Raw genomic sequence first — 23618 nt, forward strand, 5'->3', positions numbered from 1 at the left:
AGCCTGTCAGCAGCCTCCTATCCCTCCCTACTCCCTTACTTGGGTCTTGGGAAGAGGGCCAAGATGCTGGTGCTGGTGAGGCTTTTCTCATCCTGGAGCAACTTCCTTTCTGGGAAACTGGGTGTCTCCTTCTGAGCAAAGACAATAAAATTCATCCAAGGGGCCAAAGGAGCAGGGCTTCTCTTGCCCCAAACGGATAGACATCACGTGGCCCCAGGGTTAGCCATCCAGGAAAATCCCAGCCCTTGCACACTGTCTCCCACGCCCATCTCCTCATTCACCCTGACATACTTAGCCTCCCCACCCCACCCTGAACATTTACTGTCGCTTACTCCCTGGCACCCTTCTCTCACCCTCAGCTTCTGCCACCTCTCCCTGGGCAATATTGCCAGCCCTTCCCTAACCCCAGAGCTGCAGCCTTGTTCTGTCACTCCCCCCAAATTTACCATGTCCCTGGGGCCACTGAAATTCCAGGCAGTGGGTGAAGAAGATGAGGAGGATGAGGAGGAAGAGAGCCTGGACTCCGTGAAGGCACTTACGGCCAAGCTGCGGCTGCAAACACGGCGGCCCTCGTATCTGGAGTGGACGGCCCAGGTCCAGAGCCAGACCTGGCGCAGGGCCCGAGCTGCACCTGGGCCGGGGGAACCTGGGGCCATCTGTGGCTTCGGCTCAATGGACTCTGCCCTGGAATGGCTCCGACGGGAGCTGGTGAGTCTGGTGGGGTGGGCAGCCTTGCAGAGGGCCTTAGAGATAATCCTCCAAGACCACAGGTGTGGGGCAGGGATGAGAACACACCCCACCTCTAGCAACTGTCCATTCTTGTGGCTGTGTTCAGGGGCTGAGGGGTCAGGAATGCATTTGCTCAGTGTTTTATTCAGGGAGACTTGCTGAAGGATTCCATTCAGTCTACCGACCTTGCGCTTCTGTGGTTGAAGGGACAGAGCCTGCCCTTCAGGGCACCGGTTGTAGATGGGGAGGGCATGGGTTCCCCTACTCTGGGAATTGCTATACTCAAAGGTACTGTGAAGTACAAAATGAGACACTGACCACAATGGAGGCAGAATCTGAGGACGTGAATGTTGGGTAGGTGGCTCTTAACATGTGTTAGGTATCAAGAGGCCCTGACTCCCAGTTGGAGATTCCACTTCATTATCTGGAATGGGGTCCCGGGCACCAGTATTTGTTTAATAATGGCTTCTTAGCTTGGTTTTAGAAACACCAGTGTGGAGCAAGCACAGAGAGATGGGGAGGAATTAAGCTGGAGGACACAGCCACAGTGCAAAGACCCAGGGTGTTGACAGGAAGGGAAGAACCGGGCGAGAGCAGCTGAGGGCCGATGCAGCCCGCTGATGCCCCCTCTCGACCGCAGAGGGAGATGCAGGCTCAGGACCGGCAGCTGGCGAGGCAGCTGCTTCGCCTGCGGGCCCAGCTGCACCGGCTGAAGGTGGACCAAGCCTGTCACCTGCACCAAGAGCTGCTGGACGAGGCCGAGCTAGAGCTGCAGCTGGAGCCAGGGGCCGGCCTGGCCCTGGCCCTGGCCCCGCCGCTGCGGCACCTCGGCCTCACACGCATGAACATCAGCACTCGGCGCTTCACCCTCTGCTGAGCAGAACCTGCGTGTCTACTGAGCCACCGGCTACCCTTTCCCCTCCTGGACAGGGGGAAGCGAGAGGTGCCCCAGAGGCGCCAGCACCTGGCAGGGGTGGGGGTTGGTGGGTACACTCAGAACTAGGAGCATAAAGCACCAGCCAGCATCCTCTTCCTGCTGCTGCCCCAGCTGTGTGTGGGGGTGGGGAGGAGGAGCTTACAGACCCCCAGTCTCCTCAATAAATGCTCTCTCTGCTTCCCATCAAGGTCTCTTTTCATTTATTCAGACCAAGGTCTCTGAACGTCTTCTGTTGCTGAGACCAGGGTTTCCATTGCAGGAAGGTCTGGATTTAGGGTGGACATGAATTAATCGATCCCCATCTCCTCCACAGCTCTAGCTCTAGCTATCTATCTTGTCAAGATCAGAACTGGGAAAGACCTTAAAATCCTAAATGACCCCCGTGGAAGGTGACTTGGGTAAATGGGCAGCTGAAGAATGCAGCATCTGATAGGCCCAGGTTCAGAGCTGGCCCCACCATTCTATCGGACCCTGAGGAGGCCCCTTAATTTCTGAATCTGTTTCTTTACCTCTAAAACGCAAGTGCTAGTTCTCACTCCCCAAGCAGGTGGACATGTCTTACGTGCGATAATGCATAGTAAGCACTCTATAAACGTGAACTACCAATTGCTTATCATTACCGTCCCAGTGGTAGTACTACTGTGCAGAGGCCCAGAGATTTCCTGTGAGGTGCTTAGGTTCATAACAAGGGGGGCTGGCTGAGGCCTGTAGCCCAGACTCTGCACTCTGTCACTGTAGGTTGTTTTTTTTTTTTTAAACTTTGTATCTCTTAGCTTTTGTTTCTGTGTTACCCTCTTTGTCTGACTTTCCAACTCAGGCTTCCTCTTCCCCCCACCCATTTCCTGTCTCCCCCTTCTCTCAGCAGCTGAGGTGTACACAGCATCAGCTTCCACCTCACAAACCCCAACAATGCTTTGTGGGCTCCCTTCCCCCAACCTGCTCACTCAGTGTAGCTCATGGGTTGGTGACGCATCTATACTTTTTTCTGGGAGGGGTTAAGGCTCTCTCGGGCCTGATAAAGGCTACCAGCAGTTTCTCGTAACACTGATGACCTGGCCCTCAGCCTGTGACGGGTGCCAGCCTCAGTGTGTGGCCTTAGGTTAAAGGGAGATTCTTGGCCTGCTTGCTGTTCGAGACAGGGTTCCTGTCTCCTGCCTATAACGAAAAGTGCTGCCAGTCTGCTTCCTGCAGCTGGGTGCCCGAGGAAGGGGGTTTGATCTGTCTTCCACCTGTTGCAGGAGATGGTGTCAGGCCCCGCACCTTTAACAGGGTCTGTGGCCTTGCCTCTACCTGAATTAGAAGTGACCCCCTGCTCTCCAACCATAATTAGTGAGTGTTGTCCCGCAGACGCTTCCTTAGACAGCTTGTTGTCCAGCGTCCTGTCTCCGTTGGAGGAGTGTCAGCCAACCCTCTGACTATAATAAAGCCGTTGTCCGCTGCCCTGAAATGATGTAGCTGTTATTCTGGCTGCAGCAGTCCTGTTAGCCAGACACCTGACTATCCCCAACTACTTAGCAGGGACCCTGGTCTCTTCCTCTGCCACTGAAGTGATGTTCCCTTTGCCTCAGACTGTGGTAAAAGGGTCCTCCAGCTCTCAGACTGTGACAACAGTGCTTCTCGTCTTTCTCTGACACAGAGTGTGTGTCTGTCTGCTTGCCCCTGCTCATTGGGGTTTAAAGCTGCCCTTGATCTCTTGTCCAGGTGTGCCCTGAAGGGAGATTCCCCCAAATATCCTCCCTTCCCCTCCAAGTGCCACCCTCAGCGTGAGTAGGGCTGGGCCTGGAGATGTACAGGACCCTCAGGGACTGAAGAATGGGGGGCTATGGTGGCAGGAAGCTCTGGGTGCTGGAGGCTTGTGGTTGGGCTGCTGGGGCCCGGTTGGCTGCAGAGCCCTCAGGAGGAGGCAGGAAGTCAGGGTGGGACGTGGGCGCGAGGAGTCAGGTGGTGGCTACGACGGCGAGGGGAGCTGAAACTGTCTGGGCAGCCAAGCTAGGCCAGGAGGACCATGTGAATGGGGCCAGAGGGCTCCTGGGCTGGGCAGGTAAGGAGTCCTGGGAACAGGGGTTCAGGGGCTGTGGTGGGGGGCCTCATAGCAGGGGGCTTCATTTCACCATGGTGCCAGGCTACTTGGGTGTGCAGCAGCCCTTTAGGCTAGGGGACTGAAGAACCTTGCTGGAGGTCAGGTAGTAGGCATGCAATGCAGCCAGATCCTCTTTCCAGTGTAGTGTTGGCTCTTGGTTCTGCCACACTGCTCACCGTGGTCTCCCCCTCGCTGGGAGATCTAGTACCTGGACTGTCAGGTATTAAAAAGGCCTTCAGAAATCCCCAAGTCCATGCTCGCTTTGGCAGCACGTATACAATCCCCAAGTCCATCCTTCATCCCATGATGGATGAGCCGCCCAACACCCCGAGAGGGCCAGGCACTCCCTCCCCGCAGCCACGCAGTGGCAGAGCCAGGTCTTGGGAAAGAGTGATGGTCTAGGCTGTGACCCCCTCCCATGGAGCAGTGCAATGGACAGGCTCTAGTGAAGGGACCCAGGAATCCTTCTGGTTGCTGGGGCAGATCCCAGTAACAAGAATCTCTTGAGAGAGACCAGAGTCGCCCAGAGCCTCCAGATGGACACAAGTGAAGTAATTTTAGCCTCAGTGACCAGCATTGCCTGAGAGAGGGGGGAGTCTCCCTTTGGGAGTGGATGGATGTGTGAGGACATATTTATCATCTGCAATGGGGCCTCCAGGGTGGAAGTATCTGACCGGAAGCTGGGAAGTTGGAGCTGAGGGAAAGAGGGGAAAGGGAGAGAGGAAGGGCTATTTTTATCCCAGACAGGGGTGCGGTTGGCCTTGGATAAGGAACGTGTGAACTTCCATCTGGAAAGTTACCACTCCTGCCCCTGCTAAGTGTCACGGATGCCCTCCTCTCTCCCCTCGATTGCTCGCTTCCATAGCCCCATGCACACAGCCGTGGCATTTGTAGGGCCAGTTGGTCCTGTGGATTCCTGCTCAAACCCCAGCAAGGTGGAGGCCCAGGAAAGCATATTCAGCAACCTTCCCACCCCCTCATTGTCTCTCAGGCTTCAGATTATGGGGGGAGTCCCCACCTGCTCCAGACTCTCCACGTTTCCCCTGCCATTGGAAGTTTTCTTGACGCACATTTTCCATCTAGTCAGCATATGCCAACCTTGCTTCTGTGCCTAGCTCCAGAACTGCAGGCTTTTGTGGGAGCCAGGGAGCACACTGGCTCTCCCTGCACTTGACCGAGGCTTATCCACACCCTGGGCAGGCTTAAATAGTCCCCTAAGCCCCCTACCAGCCTGTGCTGATAGATGACTCCGGGCTGAGGGTCAGATGTTCTTCTCAGAGGGAAAAAGGGCCAGGCGATGGGGCGAAAGGATAGGCTGAACGTTGAGAGGATGGGAGAAGACATTGCTTAGGCGATTTGGAGAAGGCTTCCTGGAAGAGTGAAGGAAGTTCTGAGGACAAAAACCTGTTTTGGAGAGTACCTAAAACGTGAAGCCAAGGTCACTGTCTCTGGGCTCTGTTCCTTGCGTACCTTGAGGGCAGAGACCTCAGATCAAAACCAAATGCGGGAGAGCCAGTGCAAAAAACACGCGTTTCAGAGGCAGGAAGTCCCAGGTACAATTCCGGATCTGCCATTTTCTTGAACAAGTGTTTTCGCCTCTCCGAACTCCAGTTTACTTATCTGTAAAGAAGCAATAATGAATCGCTCCCGTACAGAGTGCTTGTGGCTAATCGAAGAGGAAAATACTGACTATGATATGCTGTGGGTAATACCTGACACATAGTAGGTGCTAAACAGAGGTTTGGTACTCTCTCCTCCTGCAAGTGTGCACCAAAGGGAGGGCAGTCCACACCCAGAATTACTCCTGCTCAGCACTTGGCAGGCCAGCACACCACCCATTCCCTCACACTTGTGGTGTGGCTTTGCAAATGAGCTTGTTTCCTGTGTATAGTGGGTGTGAGAATTGTCGATTAGGCTGCAGGTCTACTTTAGAGGAGGGTCCCCCACACAACCACACACACTCACACCCCCTCCCCATCCCAAACACCATACATATCGTCATTGGAAAAGGTATGTGTGCGTGTATGTGCAGGGGCAGAGGCAGGGACTACACGTACAACACACACTGGACCCTACAAATCCATACACACCCCCGCAAGCTGACAACTTCAAGGCCAAGCTTCATTCAGTGAAAACAATGCTGAGAGAAGCTGGTGTGTGGGCGGCATGGGGACAGGCCGGTCCAAGATACCATCCAGGGATGTGGCCTCCTGTAACAACAAACTTCAGTGTTGGCTTGAAAGTATCTGGAGTTGCATTTCCAGTGCTTGTCCTAAAGAACGCTAGTTCTGTGAGGCACCGGGAAAGAAAAGGGTTCTGGGGTCATATCAACATGGCCTCCGCGGCAAACTGTCCTGTATTGGCTTCACGGTGAACGCGAGCTTGTTAAAGCTCTACAAGTCCCTCCAGAGAAAGAGCCAGATTGATTTGTCTGACCCAGAGTTTCCTGAACTTCCTCGATCACAGGACCTTTTTCTTTCCCAGTACCACTTCTTCCATGCCTATGCCTTTTCAGACAAGGAAAGGAATGGAGGGGTGGGCTGTAGAGTTGATCGTCCTCAAATGATTGTGTCTCTTAGCAGAGTGTTTGCACTGAGGGTGGTCTGGTTGTTTTCTGTTTTTCAAGCACAAAAATTAGCACAGGGTTTGAATTTTTTAAATTCAAACAGTATAGAGGCGTATAAAGATTTTATTTATTTACTTTTAGAGAGAGGGGAAAGGAGGGAGAAAGAGAAGAAGAGAAACATCGATGTGCGAGAGATACATCAAATGGTTGCCTCTCCTATGCCCCCACTTGGGGACCTAGCCCACACCAGCCAGGGCTTGGCATATAAAGAAATAGATGAAATGCAGCTCCCTCCAATCCCACTCCTGGGAGATGCTCACTGGGGACAATTGGGTGTGCATCCTTCCAGAATTTCCTACGTATGACTACTGAGAAGCCTCGCGGTTAAGAGCCGAGTCTCTGGAGGCAGGTAGACCCAGGTTCGAAGGCCGCCCACCACTGATTTGTTTGTGATGAGGCATCAGACAAATCGCTTCACCCTGTATGGGCCTCAGTTTTTGCATTTGTAAAATGGGGATAATAATAGCACTTACTTCATAGGATTATTATGAGAATTACGTGAAATCATGCAAATAAAGGCATAGCATGGAACCCAGCTTAAAAGAATCTCCTATATATACATATTTAAATGCAAACAGGTTTATACTCTGTATTCTGTTCTGTAACTTTTTACCATGTTATATCTAGAACGTCTTTCCATGTCAACACATGGAAATCTACCCCATCTTTTTAAGTGTTAGCTAACCGTTGTTAACTTGGTACGTGGGTAACTGTGGTGATTTTGAGTTCCTATTTCCTGGCAAGTGTCGCCGGTTGGTATTGTCAGTAATGTTGGGAGTCACATACATCGCCGATCAGTGAGCTGAACAGAGGCCTTTTGGCTTCCTGTGAAAATGGAGTGAGTGACCTGCCAGAGGGGCACCCACCTCAGTCACAGAGGGCAGGGCCAGGTGAACGGAAGCTTGTGTATTTGCTCCCTCTGCGTCCCCAGTGCGAGATCAGAACTTGGCACATAAGGAACGCCTATTAAATTTTGTCACTAGGCTAGAGAATTAAGAAAATTGTGCCTCCCCTAACTCACTAACACAGGCCTGAGCTCCAAGTTGCCTCACGGCACAGCAGCCCCCAAAATACAGTCTGCACCGTTGCTGTGGGTGAGTGATTGTCGGGGGTAATGAATGGACGTTTACAAATGCAAATTCGTGTATTATGTTATGTGTTTATTTTAACATATACTGTATACTAATGTCTATTTATGGCTGGTGATACTAGTTTTCTATTAATTGCAGTAAAGTTTCATTTTAAGTAAATATATTAAAGGTGAAAAGGTGGTCCGTGAAAGTGCCAAAATATAAAAAAAAGAAAGAAAGAAAAATGATTCATCATTTCAGTCTGGAAAATGTTTAACACTGGTGTAATGAAACGTTCATGCAATCTTCAAATAATTATTATTCTCATTAATTTAGTCCTTACTGTATGCCAAGCACCGTGTTAAGCACTTTGCTCTGTGGCATCGTCTATATATCATATGTAATGCTCACAATAGCCCTAGATGTGGGCCCTATTTTTATTCTCATTTTGTAGAAGTTACTGAGGGAAGCTGGGAAAGATTTAGTTACCTGCCCAAAGGCCCTCTGCCAGTAAGTGACTAGGAGGCCTTGGACTGAACTTGGGTCACTATGACATGGCTGCTGTGAGCTGAGCTTCCGTGACCTGCAGACTCTCAGAAAGTTTAATAAAGCAACATGGATTGTCAAGCTGTAAGTAAGGCTTCGTTCTGATAACATCTCCGTGACACCAAATGCACACAGCGGTGCGTGAGGGAGGGGCCCGCCATACGGGATTACTAAGTACATGTAAATTACTAGTTGGAGGGCCTCTGCCAAAAATGCCAGCTTTAGAATAACTGCTCTATAGCCCTCGTTTATGGCAACACTGAACTAGCAGAATCAGTTCTATGTTGAAGCCACTCCTAGTTTGTGAGAATAAATCCAACTGGTTTACATGTAAGAGAAGACTCATCTTTTTGTCCTCTATTTTTGGGAACTCTGAACTCACAGAGTCCATTCAAAAGTGGCATTCTATTAAAAAGGAACATCTGGAAAAAGCAGGCAACTCAGGACACATCCCTGTTTCACCCAGCAAAAATTACTTCCCATGCCTGCCAACCCTGATTCTTGAATTCTATGTGGGCATCTGTAGCTAAAACTCTTCATTGAGCATTTGTGCCTTTGCCAATAACCAAATCTTGGCCAAAGAAAAAGGCCAGGGAAGTTATTCCTGACTGATTTTGCCACAAGGTGGCCCAGAGTACATCAGTAGTCTGCAGTGGCATAGCTGCTTGTTCTTGACCTACAGGGTTCACCTGAGAAACCCAGGCAAGAAGCTGGCACACATTTTGGACAGAATGTTAATACATGAATAGTTGAAGGGAGGAAAAGTATTGCCTTTTTTTGGTAAGGAGGCAAAACACATTCTAGGGCCAGCCAGGCCAGATAATGTGTACAATAATGTCTAAGGAATTCATAAAAGTAAAAGTTAGCAAGAATCAGAACTCATCCTGATGTGATTCCTAAACAAGCCTGGGACGAGAAAATCTAGCCCAGGACTTCCCACCGCCTGGGGTTTTTGACCAGTTCTACATAGCAGGACCACTGTGCGTGCTGGGCATTTCACTGAGGGCCAAGAGGGGCTGGGGACTGAAATCTAACCCTCTGCTGTCCAAATTATTTAACCCCAGGGAGGAATGGCCCTTCTGATTGGCACAAAATGTCCTGGGGACCACGGGCAGCCTTGAGGTCGACCAGAGAACACTCCAGACCCTAGGCATAGGAGGTCTAGAATCTACAAATTCCTGCTGTTGACCTTGAATTCCTGCATTGGGAGAAGACAATGCCCTGTTTTATTCACCCCAGAATCTGCCCTCATTGCTGGTGCTGAGAGCCCTGGGGATTCCTTGAATTTTTTTTCTCTTCTTTTTTTTTTTCCAGACAATGAGAAATTTATATTAAGCTTTAATTTTGATTTTCTTTTTACTGACCTCATTTATTAACCTGGTTATTCCATTTTGGCTATTCAGCAATATCAGTCAAACAAAGACCAGAAGAATGGGACTCATATTTTATATAAAAAGACATATGCGTATAAGATCTCACAATTACACAGGGACAGGCACAAACTACATATACCCCCATTTTGTATACATCCGCCTGCACCCACGATTCATACACACGCATGGCTCTGCGCGCATTAGCACGATGCTCACTGAATCACAGGCCTCCACATGCATGGACTTGCACCCACCCGTCAGAGAAATGTACGCTCGGAAACGCCCATTCTAGGTAGAGGGAGAACCTTGAAGAGAAAGGACTTTGTTAACAGCACAATGATTACACTTTTGGTGAAGAGTGGACCCCACTCTGTCAGACCCACCTCCCTGCCCATTTCTTCCATGACCTCTCAGGATCCCCCACCCGCTTTAGACTTCCCAGGGAATCAAAAGTTGAGGAGAGCACCTGGGTGGAGGAGGTGGGGCCCTGATTTGAGTCGCGCCTCTGCCGAGAGTCCTCGTGTCCTATTGGGAAAATCACTTAACTTCTCTGACGCCTAGCTTTTCCATGTCTAAAATGAAGCCGGTGCACTGCGTTAGTGCATCTGAACCCTCCCCTCCCGAGGACTCCTTTGCCCTTCCCCTGTCATGCTTGCCCCCCCCCGCCCCCTCCCACAACCATGGAGCTCATGATTTTGAAGTTTTTGCCATTACACTACCTCATTTAGGTACCAATTTTCTTGGTTACTAGTTCAAATTTTAATCAGAGACTTAACTAAGTTGGCACTGAGGAAACAATAATTACAATTTATCAAACTTAGAAACAAATAATAATACAATTTCCCTTCAGATTGTTAAAATATTGAAATGACCTGCAGACCTACAGCATTATCCTGGGACCTCCTGGGAGCATGTCACTGCCCGTGGCTTCTGCCCCTCACCAGAATAATCGCTGCCATCCACAGGTCCTAGGGTCTCCTGAGTGCCGCCAGGCCCTATACTCCAATGCTCACCCTTTGTAGAGAGCAGGTCTGCTACCTGCAGCCGGAGGACCTCAGGAGCATAAAACAAGGCACCGAAGAAACACCAGGGGTCAGATACTTGCACACTTAGAGTTCCTTTCGGCTTAATTTAACACAGCTTGACTGTTTGGCACTCGTGGTCCTCGCCTTTAGGGATGTCGGGTCCTCTCTGGAAGGCCCAGATTCAGTCCAGGAGCGGGTGCTGTCTGCATGACCCCCTGGATCCTAACCCAAGGCCTTGTGGATTCTTTTCCCTCCCCAGGTAACCCCAGACTGGACCAGGTACCAGCCCCATGATCTTCAGTCTAGATTTCTTCTGCCCTTCTACTGGCCTCTCCTCCAGGCTTGCTTTCTTTCTTTCTTTCTTTCTTTCTTTTTTTTTTTTTTTAAGATTTTATTTATTTATTTTTAGAGAGAGGGGAAGGGAGAGAGAAAGAGAGGGAGAGAAACATCAGTTGACTGCCTCTGACAGGGTGCCTCTCGCACGCGTCCAGTATGGGGACCAAACCAACCCAAGCGTGTGACTCGACCAGGAATTGACCCAAGACCTCTTGCTCCACTGGATGACACCCAGTCAACTGAGCCACACTAGCCAGGGCTTTCTCCTACCCTTTTCGGAAGCCTCTAAGGAGGCTTGGAAGAGACCTCACTGATCTCAATCCACACTCCATCTGGTACTGGCGTTCTCACTGCAACATAACCAACCTGTGGTTTTCCAAGGCCTGTTCGAGTGTTGCAAACAACAGGATGCTTGCGACCTTACCGCATGGCTCAGCTCATCTTAGGCTGACTCTAGGTTGTCATCAGTCCTTTTCTGGGCACTTTTGCTACTAACCAGTTCCTGGCAGTAATAAAAGTAGCAGTCAAAAAGCCATTTGCAGCCACAGATGAAGGAACTGTGACTGAAAGGGTTTCTCTAACATCTACCCCACTGCCCTCCAGGACTCCTAAACAGTAGGGGGAATAGCGAATGTGTCCCCTTTTCCTTGATTTGGCTTAAAATTCCATGTATATTTTGCATTTTCCTCTTATAGATGTAGGTTTAACTACATGAAGAAGGTTGAGAAAGATGCTCTGGGAGGATGCACACGGGTGACTCATACCCATGAGAGGTTATGCGTATCTTAGTGTAAGAAACAGGAGCTTGGCCCTGGCCAGGTAACTCAGTTGGTTAGAGCATTGTCCCCATACACCAAGGTTGTTGGTTTGATCTCCCATCAGGGTACATACAAGGATCAACCAATGAATGCATAAATAGGTGGAACAACAAATCGATATTTCTCTCTCTCTCTCCCTTCCTCTCTCTCTGGAAAATCAATAAATTAAAAAGGAGAAAAGAGACCTGGCTGGTGTGGCTCAGTGGATTGAGTGCTGGCCTGCGAACCAAAGGGTCGCTGGTTCGATTCCTAGTCAGGGCACATGCCTGGGTTGCAGGCCAGGTCCCCAGTTGGGGGCGTGGGCAAGAGGTAACCACACATTGATGTTTCTCTCCCTCTCTTTCTTTCCCTCTTCCCTTCTCTCTAAAAATAAATAAATATAATCTAAAAAAATAAAAAAGAGAAAAGAAAAGGAAAGAAAGAAAGAGAAAGAAAGGAAGAAAGGGGAGCTTAAAGCAAAGAGGATTATTTACCAGTACTGTCCTCCCACCCTCCAAAGCAGGGATTGGTAGGGCAGAATGGTCATTGATGGAAGTCTTTCTAAGCTCTAAACTAAGCTAACATTTATGTAAGTTTATGGGGCGATGATGATCCCCATTTAACAGAAAAAGTGAAGGGAGATTTAGGAAGAATGATTTCAGCAAAGTCACATAGTAAGTGTCAGAACCAGGGTTTGAACTTAGGTCTCTCTGACTCTATGGCCTGCCCTTGAGTCTTTTTATTTATTTATTTTTAAATTGAGCTATAATTGACATATGTGCTTACGTTTTGCTAACTCAAACCTCCACTGCTTCCACTTCTACTTGGGCCCAGCATGGATTAACAATTCTAGCTTTGTTCTAGCCAGAAAAGTTATGTGAATTTAAGCAGGCCTCTCTGGGCCTTGGTTTGTTCACCTAAAATCAGATTAGATTTGTGGTTGCTAAGACCTTTGCATATGGGAGAACCTGCATTTAAAAAATGTTTTTCAGAAAGGAAAAAGGACTCATAGACATAGACAACAGTGTGGTGATTGCTGAGGGGAAGGGATTATAAGGGGGATAAACGGTAATGGAAAAAAATACATTAAAAAATAATTTAAAAACCTTAAAAAAATAAAGGCCTGTATGGAGTTAAAAATTTTTTAAATTTTCAATCATGGTTGACATTCAATAGTATATTAGTTTTAGGTGTACATATAGTGGTTAGACATTTATATAACTTACAAAGTGATCACCCTACTAGGTCTAGTACCCATCTGGCATCAAACATAGTTGTTACAATATTTTTGACTATATTCTCTATGTTGTACATTACAACTCAGTAACTATTTTATAACTGTGAATCTGAACTTTTTTGAAAAGATTTTATTTATTTATTTTTAGAGAGAGGGGAAGGGAAGGAGAAAAAGAGGGAAACATCAATGCGTGGTTGCCTCTCATGTGCCCCCTACTGGAGACCTGGCCCACAACCCAGACATATGCCCTGACTGGGAATCGAACTAGCGATCCTTTGATTCACAGGCCGGCACTCAATCCACTGAGCCACACCAGCCAGCGCAACTGTGAATCTGAAGTTCTTAATCACTTCACCTTTTCTACCCAGCCCCTTGACCTCCACCTCCACCTGGCAACCACCAGTTCTCTGTATCTATGTGTTTGTTTATGTTTTATTTATTCTGTTCTTCAGATTCCACATATAAGTGAAATCATATGGTATTTGTTTTTCTCTCTCTGACTCATTTCACTTATCGTAGTACCCTCTAAGTCCATCCATGTTGTTGCTAATGGTAATATTTCATTCTTGTTTTTGGCGGAGTAATACTCTGTTGTATATACTCATGCACCGCTTCTTCTTTATCCAATCATCTATCGATGGACGCTTAGGTTGCTTCCAAATTGTGGCTATTATATATGAAATGTCCTTCTTTGTCTCTTGTTACAGATTTTGTTTCACAGTCTATTTCATCTGATGTAAGTATTGCTACCTCAGCTTTTTTTTCATTTCCATTTGCATGAAATATCTTTTTCCATCCCTTTACTTTCAATCTGTGTGTGTCTTTCCACCTGAAGTGGGTCTCTTGTTGGCAGCGTATGTATGAGCCTTGTTTTCTTATCCATTCAGCCACCCTATGTCTTTTGATGAGAGCATTTATTTACACTTAAAATACTTATTGATAGGTATGTAGTTATTGTTATTTTATTATTCATATTTTTATCTTTTTGTTCTCCTTCTTAAACAAGTCTCTTTAACGTTTCTTGTGTTACTGGTTTGGTTATGCTGAACTCTTTCGCTTTTCCTCATCTGGGAGAGAATCTGTGCATTAACCCTCCACATACCAGTCGGCACTTGTTAATGACAACTAGTTCTGGGTGCTGGGGCATTCAGACAAATAAAGCACAGGTTCTGTCCTTGAGGAATTCCCCCACCTCACAAAGGGGATGGGAGAGGCCAGTGGACTGACACATAAATCAGCCTAGTTATGGCACTCAGTGCCTAAGGTGATGATTGTGCTCTGAGTAGAATTGTAGGAGCAAAGAGCGTTGGGAAGGTGTCACAGAATAGCTGATATGTGAGTTGAGCATGGAAGGTTGAGTTCAATGAATGGACAAAAGGAGAGCATTCCAAGCCAGGGGAATCACATGTACAAAGGCATGAAGTAAGAAAATGGTGTGGGGTGCTTGGGGGAGACAAGAGGAGCTCAAAATACAGGCTGTGTGAGTGCGTGGGTGGGGGTGTTTGTGTGTGTATTTGTAGCAGAATAGACGGAGGGGATCTTGCTATTAAAGCGTCTTGAATGCACACTAACTTAAACTTCATCTGAGGACTAGTGCTTTCCAAGCAGTTTGAGGGGCAGCCCAGGGAAGGAGGTGTCTCGGGGTCTTCAGAGAGAGGTCCCACTTTACTTCACGCAGAACAACTCCATTTTTGCCTGCTTTTTCTATGGGGTTCTGCTTGATTTCATCTGACAAAAAGTTTCCACTGCTAAAACAAGCAACCAAAGAAAAAGGTTACCACCAATAGGGCCGCTGAAGGATTTTCTTCTGGGGAGAAGCAGAAGGAACCCTCTGAAGGAAACTTTGTGTGTGGGAGGGGTGAGGGGGCAGAGGCCTCATGGCTGACTTTTGGGAGCAGGAGTCTTTCCTGTTCAGCTTCCTGGACTGTAGAAGGGAATTGTATTAGGAGCTGGGGCACGCACACCTCTCAGGTACTGGCAGATCAAAACTGAGGTCTCCCCCCAGGGCTTGGGGAAAGTGTGTGATCTCTAGTAGGTAGTCCCCCAACATGGGGGATGGGCAGAGAGAGAGGCTGGGGGAGAGGCAGGAAGCGGGCAGCTAGACTAACAAAGGTGCCTGTGGCGGTTTGCCCATCCCAGGTGGGAAGGCGGGGCCTGGTGTGACTCGATTTGTGGCATGGGAGCTCAGAGGGAGCATCAGTAGGTACCTTGGGCCCCATTTCAGCTTTCCTATGGCTGGTGAATGGGGTTCTGGGGAGGAGAGCTGGCAGTCCCAGGTACTTCTGGAAGTTCCCAGATCTGGGGAATGTCTGAGAACCTCTAGAACTTCCAGTTTCTGATGTTGGGTAAGTAGATCTTGGGGGAGCCCCTTAAATCCCCTCTCCATTCCCCCAGGGACCATGGGCTGTAGCTGCAGCTCAAACCCTGAAGATGACTGGATGGAAAACATCGATGTATGTGAGAACTGCCATTACCCCATAGTCCCACTGGATGGCAAGTCCGTGGTAAGAGGCAAGACGTGGTGGGGGGGGGGGGTTGGTGAGGGAGCTGAGTGGAGTGCACAACTCAGAACAAAATGGACCATCACTATAGGTCATTGAAATAAAAGAGCGGCCCTCTCCCCTGCAACACAGAAAGGAGAAGAGGCCCAGAGAGGGAAAGGGACTCTCCTAAGATCACACAGCAAGTAGTTGGCAAATTCAGGGATAAGACCCAGACAGGCTGAAGAAGTGAAGGAGAGCAGGGCATTTGGGAGGGGAGCCAGGGTCCGACCCAGCCTCCTGCTCTCTAATCTCGGTTCTCATCCCCCACTCCACAGCTGCCCATGCGGAATGGCTCTGAGGTGCGGGACCCACTGGTCAACTACGAGGGCTCCAACCCCCCAGCTTCTCCATTGCAAGGTGACCTCAAGTCAGCAGGGCCTAGGAGTTAAGGATCCTTGGCTTTCCGGCTGTACAGCAGCCTTGCCCTCCTCCCCACCTACTCTCTACTCTGTCCTGCCTCTCTTGCCCCCAGTCTTGTGCTCTGTCCTCTAACTCCTGAACTCTGTTCCCCCAGCCTGTTTCAGGTTGGTTCTCCCTGACGTCTTCTTGTCTTTACAGATAACCTGGTTGTCGCCCTGCACAGCTATGATCCCTCTCACGATGGAGACCTGGGCTTCCAGAAGGGTGAACAGCTCCGTATCCTGGAGCAGTGAGTGCCCCCTCTCTGCCGTCCATCCTTGCCCTGTAGTAATGAGGAAGCAGGGATCCCCAGGTCCACAGCCCTCCTGCAGGTCCTGACTGGTTTGCGCCCTTGAGACAAAATGGGAGGCTCGAAAGTGCTGAGCTGGAGGGTGGGGTGGCATGTAATGACTGGGGCTCTCAGCGTGGGGGTTGCTGCTGAGTCCAAGTCTGAGCAGACCACGCTGACCATCTGCTGTTGCTCAGGAACGGCGAGTGGTGGAAGGCGCAGTCCCTGACCACCGGCCAGGAAGGTTTCATCCCCTACAACTTCGTGGCCAAAGCCAACAGCCTGGAGCCGGAACCGTGAGTGGGAACTCGACGTGGGAACTCGACGTGGGAACTCGACGTGGGATGGGTCGGGGGAAGCAGATTTAGGGATCCCGCAGCAGAGGAGGGGTGATGGTGAATGTTTAAGGCTGATGGAGGAAGAATCTTCCAACAGATGACGGCTTTCCCTTCTGCCTTGCGCAGCTGGTTCTTCAAGAACCTGAGCCGCAAAGATGCAGAACGGCAACTCCTGGCTCCCGGGAACACGCACGGATCCTTCCTGATCCGGGAGAGCGAGAGCACCGCCGGTGAGCGGCGGGGCCGAGCCGCAGCGGGCGGGGCCGAGGTGGGCGGGGCCGCGGGCTGGCGCAGGGGAGCCCAGGTGCGGGCCTGGAGAGCCCGTGGGGAGCGGCGCGGTGGCCGAGGCACCGCTCGCAGGGGGGCACCTCCTCTCCCTGTTTTGCTTTCGTTTACCCATTCTTTTATTCAGGATCGTTTTCCCTGTCCGTCCGGGACTTCGACCAGAACCAGGGAGAGGTGGTGAAACATTACAAGATCCGTAACTTGGACAAAGGAGGCTTCTACATCTCCCCCCGCATCACTTTTCCCGGCCTGCACGAGCTGGTCCGCCATTACACCAGTGAGCGCAGCAGTACCCCTCAAACGTGGGCCTGAGGCTCCTTCACCTGTGCCCTGTCAGCCTGCCTCCCCCAAGGCCCTCTAGGGGATACCCTCTACCCATCACTAAGTATGCTCCTTCATGCCCGGCAGTGGATGAGATGCGGGTGACAGCCCCGCACACCCCCTGCCAGTCCATTTCCCCTAGACGGGACTGGGTGAGGGTGCTCGAGTCCCGCCATATTCACCGCCCTACTCCCTCCCTTGTCCTTGCAGATAATCCTGACGGGTTATGCACGCGGTTGAGCCGCCCCTGCCAGACCCAGAAGCCTCAGAAGCCATGGTGGGAGGACGAGTGGGAGGTTCCCAGGGAGACGCTGAAGCTGGTGGAGCGGCTGGGGGCTGGCCAGTTCGGGGAGGTTTGGATGGGTGAGTGAGGCCCTTCAGGGCTGCGGGAAAGGGGGAGGGGAGGCCTCCGCTGAGGTCGTGAGAGTCCCACGACAGTGACCGTCTAGGAGCCAGGCTCCGAGTGACTTCCTCCAACCCCTCCCCACCCCAGGGTACTACAACGGGCACACGAAGGTGGCAGTGAAGAGCCTGAAGCAGGGCAGCATGTCCCCCGACGCCTTCCTGGCCGAGGCCAACCTTATGAAGCAGTTGCAACACAAGCGGCTGGTCCGGCTTTACGCGGTGGTCACCCAGGAGCCCATCTACATCATCACGGAATACATGGAGAATGGTGGGCGCCGCCGCCGTGCGCGGCCGCTGGGGGGCGCTGCCGGCCCCCTCTGCTCCTTATCTAGAGGATGGAGAGAGATTTTTTTTCTGGCTCAGCACTGAAAGTTGCTAGACCTTTCCTGGGCTGCCAAATATTCGCCTTCAAGTGTCGAGAAGAGGATGTGTCCTCTGAGTCTCTGAGAGCCCGGCCTAAGGTGGCAGGCTCTGAAAGAGGATTCAGCCCCAATCTTCCAAGACCTGCAGTCCCTTTGCCTTCTTCAAAGCCCTACCTTGATTGATCTAAGTATGCTTTTTCTCAGGAAATGAGGGGCTCCCTAATCCCATTTCTCTCCCTTCTGACCCTGAGCCTTGGGAGGCCAGATCTGCCCCAAAGCCCTTTTTCAGTTCTGGGTGAGCTCCTTCCCCTCCCTTGGTCTGCTATTGGACACAGTAAGAGCTGCAAAAAGGTAAATAGGAATTTTCAGGCCAATTTTTGCCACTGATTTACTGTATGGCACAGGCCAAGTCCCTGACCTGCATCTGGTGCTCAGTTCCCCTAAGGATAACAGCAGAAGTCTAAATGGTTCACCCAGAAATAATGCAGAGAAGTTACTAAGGTCTCTAGAGTCGGACTGCTTGGGTTAGAATTCTGGCTTCACAATTCTGTGCCTTCAGAATTCTGGCTTCACAAAGGGGAACTAATAACTTCACTCCTCTTTGCCATGGTTTCCTCATCTGTAAAATGGTGCTTATAATGCAATAGTAACTTCGTCATAGGTCTTTATGGAGATGAAAGAGTTAATGCATACAGAGTAGTTAGAACAGTACCTGTCACATATTACGTGCTAAGTGAGGGCGTTATCTTGCTCTGATTTTTTGGAAGTACAAGATCTCTCCCTCTTTCAGGAAGGGAAAAAAGCTGTTCATTGGCTGATGAATTCTGGAAATAGCAAATAGGTTTTATCATGTGAGCCAACTTTAATTGGTAGCTGCTTGGAGTTCTGTGTTAAGGATTCTGAGGCTCATTGGAAGGGAGTGCTAGGATCGATTAATAATGTTTACCGTGGACCTAAGGGAGGAATGGCAGTACATGTCACATAGTTGCTGTGTCTTGGTGAGGCCTTTATCTTTAGTGACTAATTCAGCACTCATAGTGGGGACACTTAGGTTGCTGTCATCTTCACAGTGAGATTTAAACTCTTAAGAAGGGACAGCAGTCACTAGCTCCAATCCAGTAACTCCCAGCCCCTCAGGTCCCCAGGCATCTCTTCCCATGCCCTTTTTAATGCATTCAGCACACATTTGTTGCTGCTGACTTTGGGCTGAACACTGGAGCACAGATGGACAAAACAAGCTGCCTGCTATCAGGGAAATCTCTTTTTAGTTATGCACAGTAGGAAAACCAGAGTTTGTGCCATAGGAGAGTTCCAGCATGTCACAGGGGATGTATGATGATATAAGTTATTATGTCTGATAGGATCTAGAAGGCTTCCTAGAGGAATAGTCTAGCTGGGCCATGAAAGGAAAAGTAGAATTTTTATCAGACAGAGATGGAATAAAAAGACTTTGGGGTGAGAGCCCAATGGTCCATGTGAAAAATGTCAAAATTGTCTAGGGTGAGTGCAGTAAGAGTAACAGAGGTGGGGGGGGGAGTGGCAGGGAAGAGAAGAAACTACAAAGTGGACCCTACAGGGCTTTGGATGCCTGGCTGAGGAGTATGGGCTCTACCTTATTGGTGACAAAAAGCTTACAGATCCTTTCAAGCATGCCCCATCCTAGTCCCTGGGAAAAGACCTTCCCAGGCATCCTCACCCTGAACACATACACCTCCATTTTCAGCCCTTATTCTCCCTTTCTACATGGCAGATACTGCCTCTGCAACCCATCCCTCATCCCCCGTTAGGGGAGATGGGTCTGGGGGTTCCCCCCTGGGGCAACGTGGGTCAGCAGCTCTTGCTTCTGCCCACAGGGAGCCTGGTGGATTTTCTGAAGACCTCTGCCGGCATCAAGCTGACCATCAGCAAACTCTTGGATATGGCAGCCCAAGTAAGGAGGCTTGGGAGGGTGAGCATGGGCACACGTCAGTGGGGTAAGGATGTCCAGCCCACGACCACTGACCTGTACCCGGCCTACAGATTGCAGAGGGCATGGCATTCATTGAAGAGCACAACTATATCCATCGTGACCTGAGGGCCGCCAACATCCTGGTGTCTGACACCCTGAACTGCAAGATCGCAGATTTTGGTCTAGCACGCCTCATCGAGGACAACGAATACACAGCCAGGGAGGGTAGGTGTGGGACATAAGGGAGGTCTGGGGCCCACAGGGTCTGGCCAAGCAGACCCAGGTAACCTCACTCTGCCTCTCCTCAGGGGCCAAGTTTCCAATTAAGTGGACAGCACCAGAAGCCATTAACTATGGGACCTTCACCATCAAGTCGGATGTGTGGTCTTTTGGGATCCTGCTGACGGAGATTGTCACCCATGGCCGCATCCCTTACCCAGGTCAGGGCCAAAGACAGGAACTGAATAGGATGTTGGAGAAGGGCAAGAAAATCCATGTCTTCCCACTCACTTCTCGGGCTCAGAATCTGAAAACTTTCTAGCTGCTTCTCCATCTTCTCAGAGATGTGACTCCAGTATCCCCGGTGAGGTACCACATTAGCCACGCTGGATTCCCTCTCTGTCTCTGGATCTCTGTCTCTCCTGTCAATAATCCCAGCTCTTCTCTTTAGTTCTAACACTGGCAGCCTAGTATGGCAGGGGAGGGACTGGTCTGGAAGACAAGACGCCTCCTTTTATTGCCAGGTCTGCTATGATACTAACTTTCTGTTTGATCAGGTCATTCCTTTTCCCATCTATAAAATGTAAGGTTAAAATATTATCTGGCCCTTATTAAGCACTCAAGAGTGTTAGGGTTTTTTATTAATAATCACTTAGGGCAAGTGAGTTTGGGCAAGTGACTTCACCTGTTTCTTGATATGAAAAACAAAAGTATTTGTGAAAGAGCTAAACTCATAATAGGTGTTCACTAAACACTGACTTCCTTTCCCTCTGAAGCTTTGTGACTAAAGAGTGAGAGAGACATGTAAACAGCGAATTCCCACCCTCTCTCACCCCTCCCTTTATCTCCTGAACAAAGTCCTTTACCCTTGCATTTAGCCAAGACAGGGATGGAATTTTTTGAAAGGAACTTGCTAGGAAACTGGGGAAAGGAAGTGGAACACAAAGACAGGGCACAGAGGTCACGGAGCACAGTGGCCGGATTTGTAGAAGCTGACTACATCCTGAGAGCAGTGTGCACAGAACTTCGCTCCTAGGACAGTAAAGGCACATTAGGCCCTGGCTGGTGTGGCTCAGTGGCTTGAGTGCCGGCCTGTGAGCCAAGGGGTTGCCAGTTCAATTCTCCAGTCGGGGCCAGGTTCCCAGTTGGGGATGCAGTATAGGCAATCATACATCGATGTTTCTCTCTCTCTTTCTCCCTTCTCCTCTCTAAAAAAAAAATTTAAAAAAAGGTACATTAGAATCAGGAGAGAACCTACAGGACTTCCCTGCTCTGGACTTGCCCCGTCAGAGTCCAGGGGCAGTGCTGGGGGTAGAAGCCCCCTCTGGTCATCCTGCCAAGGGCCCTTACCGCTCCACTGTGCCCATAGAGGCAAATCCATAAAGAATGCCTCTGTTAGAAGAAAAAAAGGTATTGAAAGCGTGATGATAAATGGCAACTGACATATGGCTTCAGGGTCAGGGAGACAAAGGGGAGTACTGGGGACCTGGGAGAACTTGTATCTGCTCCAGCAGATGGCTGCCGTTAAGCCATGGGGGCCCCAAAACCAGATTTTGTTTTTTCAAGAGAAGCCAAAACTGGCAGCTCTAGAAAAATTTGCCCATTTCCAAACATTAGTGATTGATTCAAAGAGTTTAAAAATGCTATAGAGGCCAAACCAAAGTAGGTCTGTAGGCTATATTTAGGCTGGATTTAGCCTATGGGTTCGAAGCCTTGGCTCTTAATAGCCTGTGTCCTCCAATTTGCTGATTGGAAATGTGAGGGACCTGTAGCTGGAGGCCTCCTAGGGACAAAGCCTGGGGAAGACAATGTCTTTTGAGCAGGGTCCAGTCCCAAGCTTTGCAGGAGCGAAACTTCTGTTTTGCCAGGACCCTGTAAGGGTGTAATCTTTGGGAACTGCCTGTCACAGTCTCCCCTCAGAAGACTGAAGGAGAAATAAGAGGCCACATGGGGACTTTAGAAACATGTTTCTGCCATGATCATGCGGTTCTCCAGATCAGCTCCTCGGGGTCTACATGCTAGGAGCCTGCCGGGTGGGCCAGGACCAGCACAGAGAGAGGGAACTGGCCCCAGAATTATTTCGTCTGGGTCATGGAGGGACCTGGTAGGCCTCTGCCCGGTGCAGGGTCTGCTTGGCTGGGGCCCAGAGTCCATCTGGCTTCCTAATGTAGCATCTCATGTGCCTGGTCCCAAACCTAGAGAGAGGCCTCACCACTGTCTTGGCTGTGAGCTCTGATCCTGCCCTGGGCCCTGGCCACCATGTCCTTCCCCACATGATAATAATAATAATCACAAGTATTATATATGCAGTTTTTCTTCAGGCACTAGGTGCTTTCTAGGCACTATCTCATTCAATCCTCTCAACAACTCTGTTCTGTTCTCATTTGTTCTGTTTTCCAAATGAGAAAATGAAGGCTCAAAGAGGTGAGGTGACTCACCCGATGTCTCACAGCCAACAGGTGTATGTTACTGAGTGTTTCAGCCATAGCAGACACTCCAAGTGGCACAGCTGACATCTGGCAGGTCCCTATAGCAAGGCCTTACCATTGATGAAGACAGAGATCCTCTTGGATTAGTGCTCACACTGAAACAGCTAAATATCCTGAACATTGCCCCTGTCTGCGGGCTTCCAAAGCCTGGAGTCTTGATGTCCTTTCTCATCATCCTCCAGGGATGACCAATCCTGAGGTGATTCAGAACCTGGAGCGAGGCTACCGCATGGTCCGACCTGACAACTGTCCAGAGGAGCTGTACGAAATCATGATGAAGTGCTGGAAGGAGCACCCAGAGGACCGACCTACCTTTGACTACCTGCGCAGCGTGCTGGAGGACTTCTTCACAGCCACGGAGGGCCAGTACCAGCCCCAGCCCTGAGAGTCCTGGCCGGGGCCTGGAGCCCTGCCCTCATCTAGCCAACCTGGCTGGGGAGAAGCAGTTCTTGTGCCACACTTACGTGGCCTATGCACACAGGGAGTCTGTGTGTGAATCTGCCAACATGTGACACATACACTTCTCACGTCTCATACACCGGTTCTTCATTTGTGTGGGCTCTGCACATGCGTCTCCTACACGTGCAGCCTGTGCATATGTCTTGGACACCTGTCCGAGCTGTCCCTTTCTGGGTCCTCCCACTTTCTGAGACTACCTAGGAAAGGAGAGAGGCCTGTGGTCAACACCAGCTCTGCCCACCCACTTTTCCTGCCCCCTGATCATCAAGAAACTCCTTGAGGGGGCAACCTTATCTAATACCTCTTTATGCTCCTCTGTGGTGCCTGGCACACATCAGGAGCTCAATAAATGTTTGTTTGTTGATGAAGGTTGTACATCTCTCTGCTCCCCACTCCTATCTCTTCTTCCTTGGGAGGGGAGAGTGGGGGTTCAGAAGATGATAACCATGAATTGGGGTAAAAGATGGGATGAGGGGATGTCTGAACTTTTTCTAGCCCTGCTGATGCTGGAGACCAAGAGGAGGTACCTATGCTTTCCTGTATGGCTCTTTAAACCCCTTCCCCTAAGGATTCAGGGCATCCCCTGCCCAGAACTTCCTAGGGAGTGGGTGTGTCCCAAGACCCTACCCCTCCCACTATATAGGGGCAATAGCAATTTTTACAGCTGTTGATTTGAGGGCATATTTGGCCTCAGATATGTTTTGATTCACCTTCAAGATGTTTTTATATCTTGAGGTAATCCACTCATTTAATGAATATTTATTGAACATCTACTGTGTCAGGCACAATTCTGAGCTCATAGGAT

At 49.9% G+C, this 23618-nt stretch overlaps 2 protein-coding genes across 3 annotated transcripts; both read left to right on the top strand.

Annotated features, from left to right (window-relative positions):
* The first annotated feature begins 248 nt into the window (after window positions 1–248).
* On the top strand, window positions 249–1842 carry FAM167B (family with sequence similarity 167 member B). The gene is made up of 2 exons (XM_024554493.3): window positions 249–708; window positions 1370–1842. The coding sequence occupies exons 1-2, from the start codon at window positions 448–450 to the stop codon at window positions 1604–1606; spliced, it is 498 nt and encodes a 165-aa protein (XP_024410261.1). The 5' UTR covers window positions 249–447; the 3' UTR covers window positions 1607–1842.
* A 1750-nt stretch (window positions 1843–3592) lies between these two features.
* LCK (LCK proto-oncogene, Src family tyrosine kinase) lies at window positions 3593–23177 on the top strand. 2 transcript variants are annotated; one of them, XM_053921376.1, is made up of 14 exons: window positions 3593–3707; window positions 13464–13492; window positions 15151–15260; window positions 15575–15656; window positions 15858–15948; window positions 16185–16283; window positions 16452–16555; window positions 16738–16887; window positions 17142–17294; window positions 17425–17604; window positions 19552–19628; window positions 19718–19871; window positions 19955–20086; window positions 22537–23177. In XM_053921376.1, the coding sequence occupies exons 3-14, from the start codon at window positions 15156–15158 to the stop codon at window positions 22737–22739; spliced, it is 1530 nt and encodes a 509-aa protein (XP_053777351.1). In that variant the 5' UTR covers window positions 3593–3707; window positions 13464–13492; window positions 15151–15155; the 3' UTR covers window positions 22740–23177. The 2 variants fall into 2 exon arrangements, with proteins under 2 accessions (XP_053777351.1, XP_024410286.1); XM_024554518.4 differs by lacking the exon at window positions 13464–13492 and having other exon boundaries at window positions 3660–3707.
* The last annotated feature ends 441 nt before the right edge of the window (window positions 23178–23618 follow it).

This window comes from Desmodus rotundus, chromosome 3 (genome assembly GCF_022682495.2).
Source record: "Desmodus rotundus isolate HL8 chromosome 3, HLdesRot8A.1, whole genome shotgun sequence".
Classification (NCBI taxonomy): domain Eukaryota; kingdom Metazoa; phylum Chordata; class Mammalia; order Chiroptera; family Phyllostomidae; genus Desmodus; species Desmodus rotundus.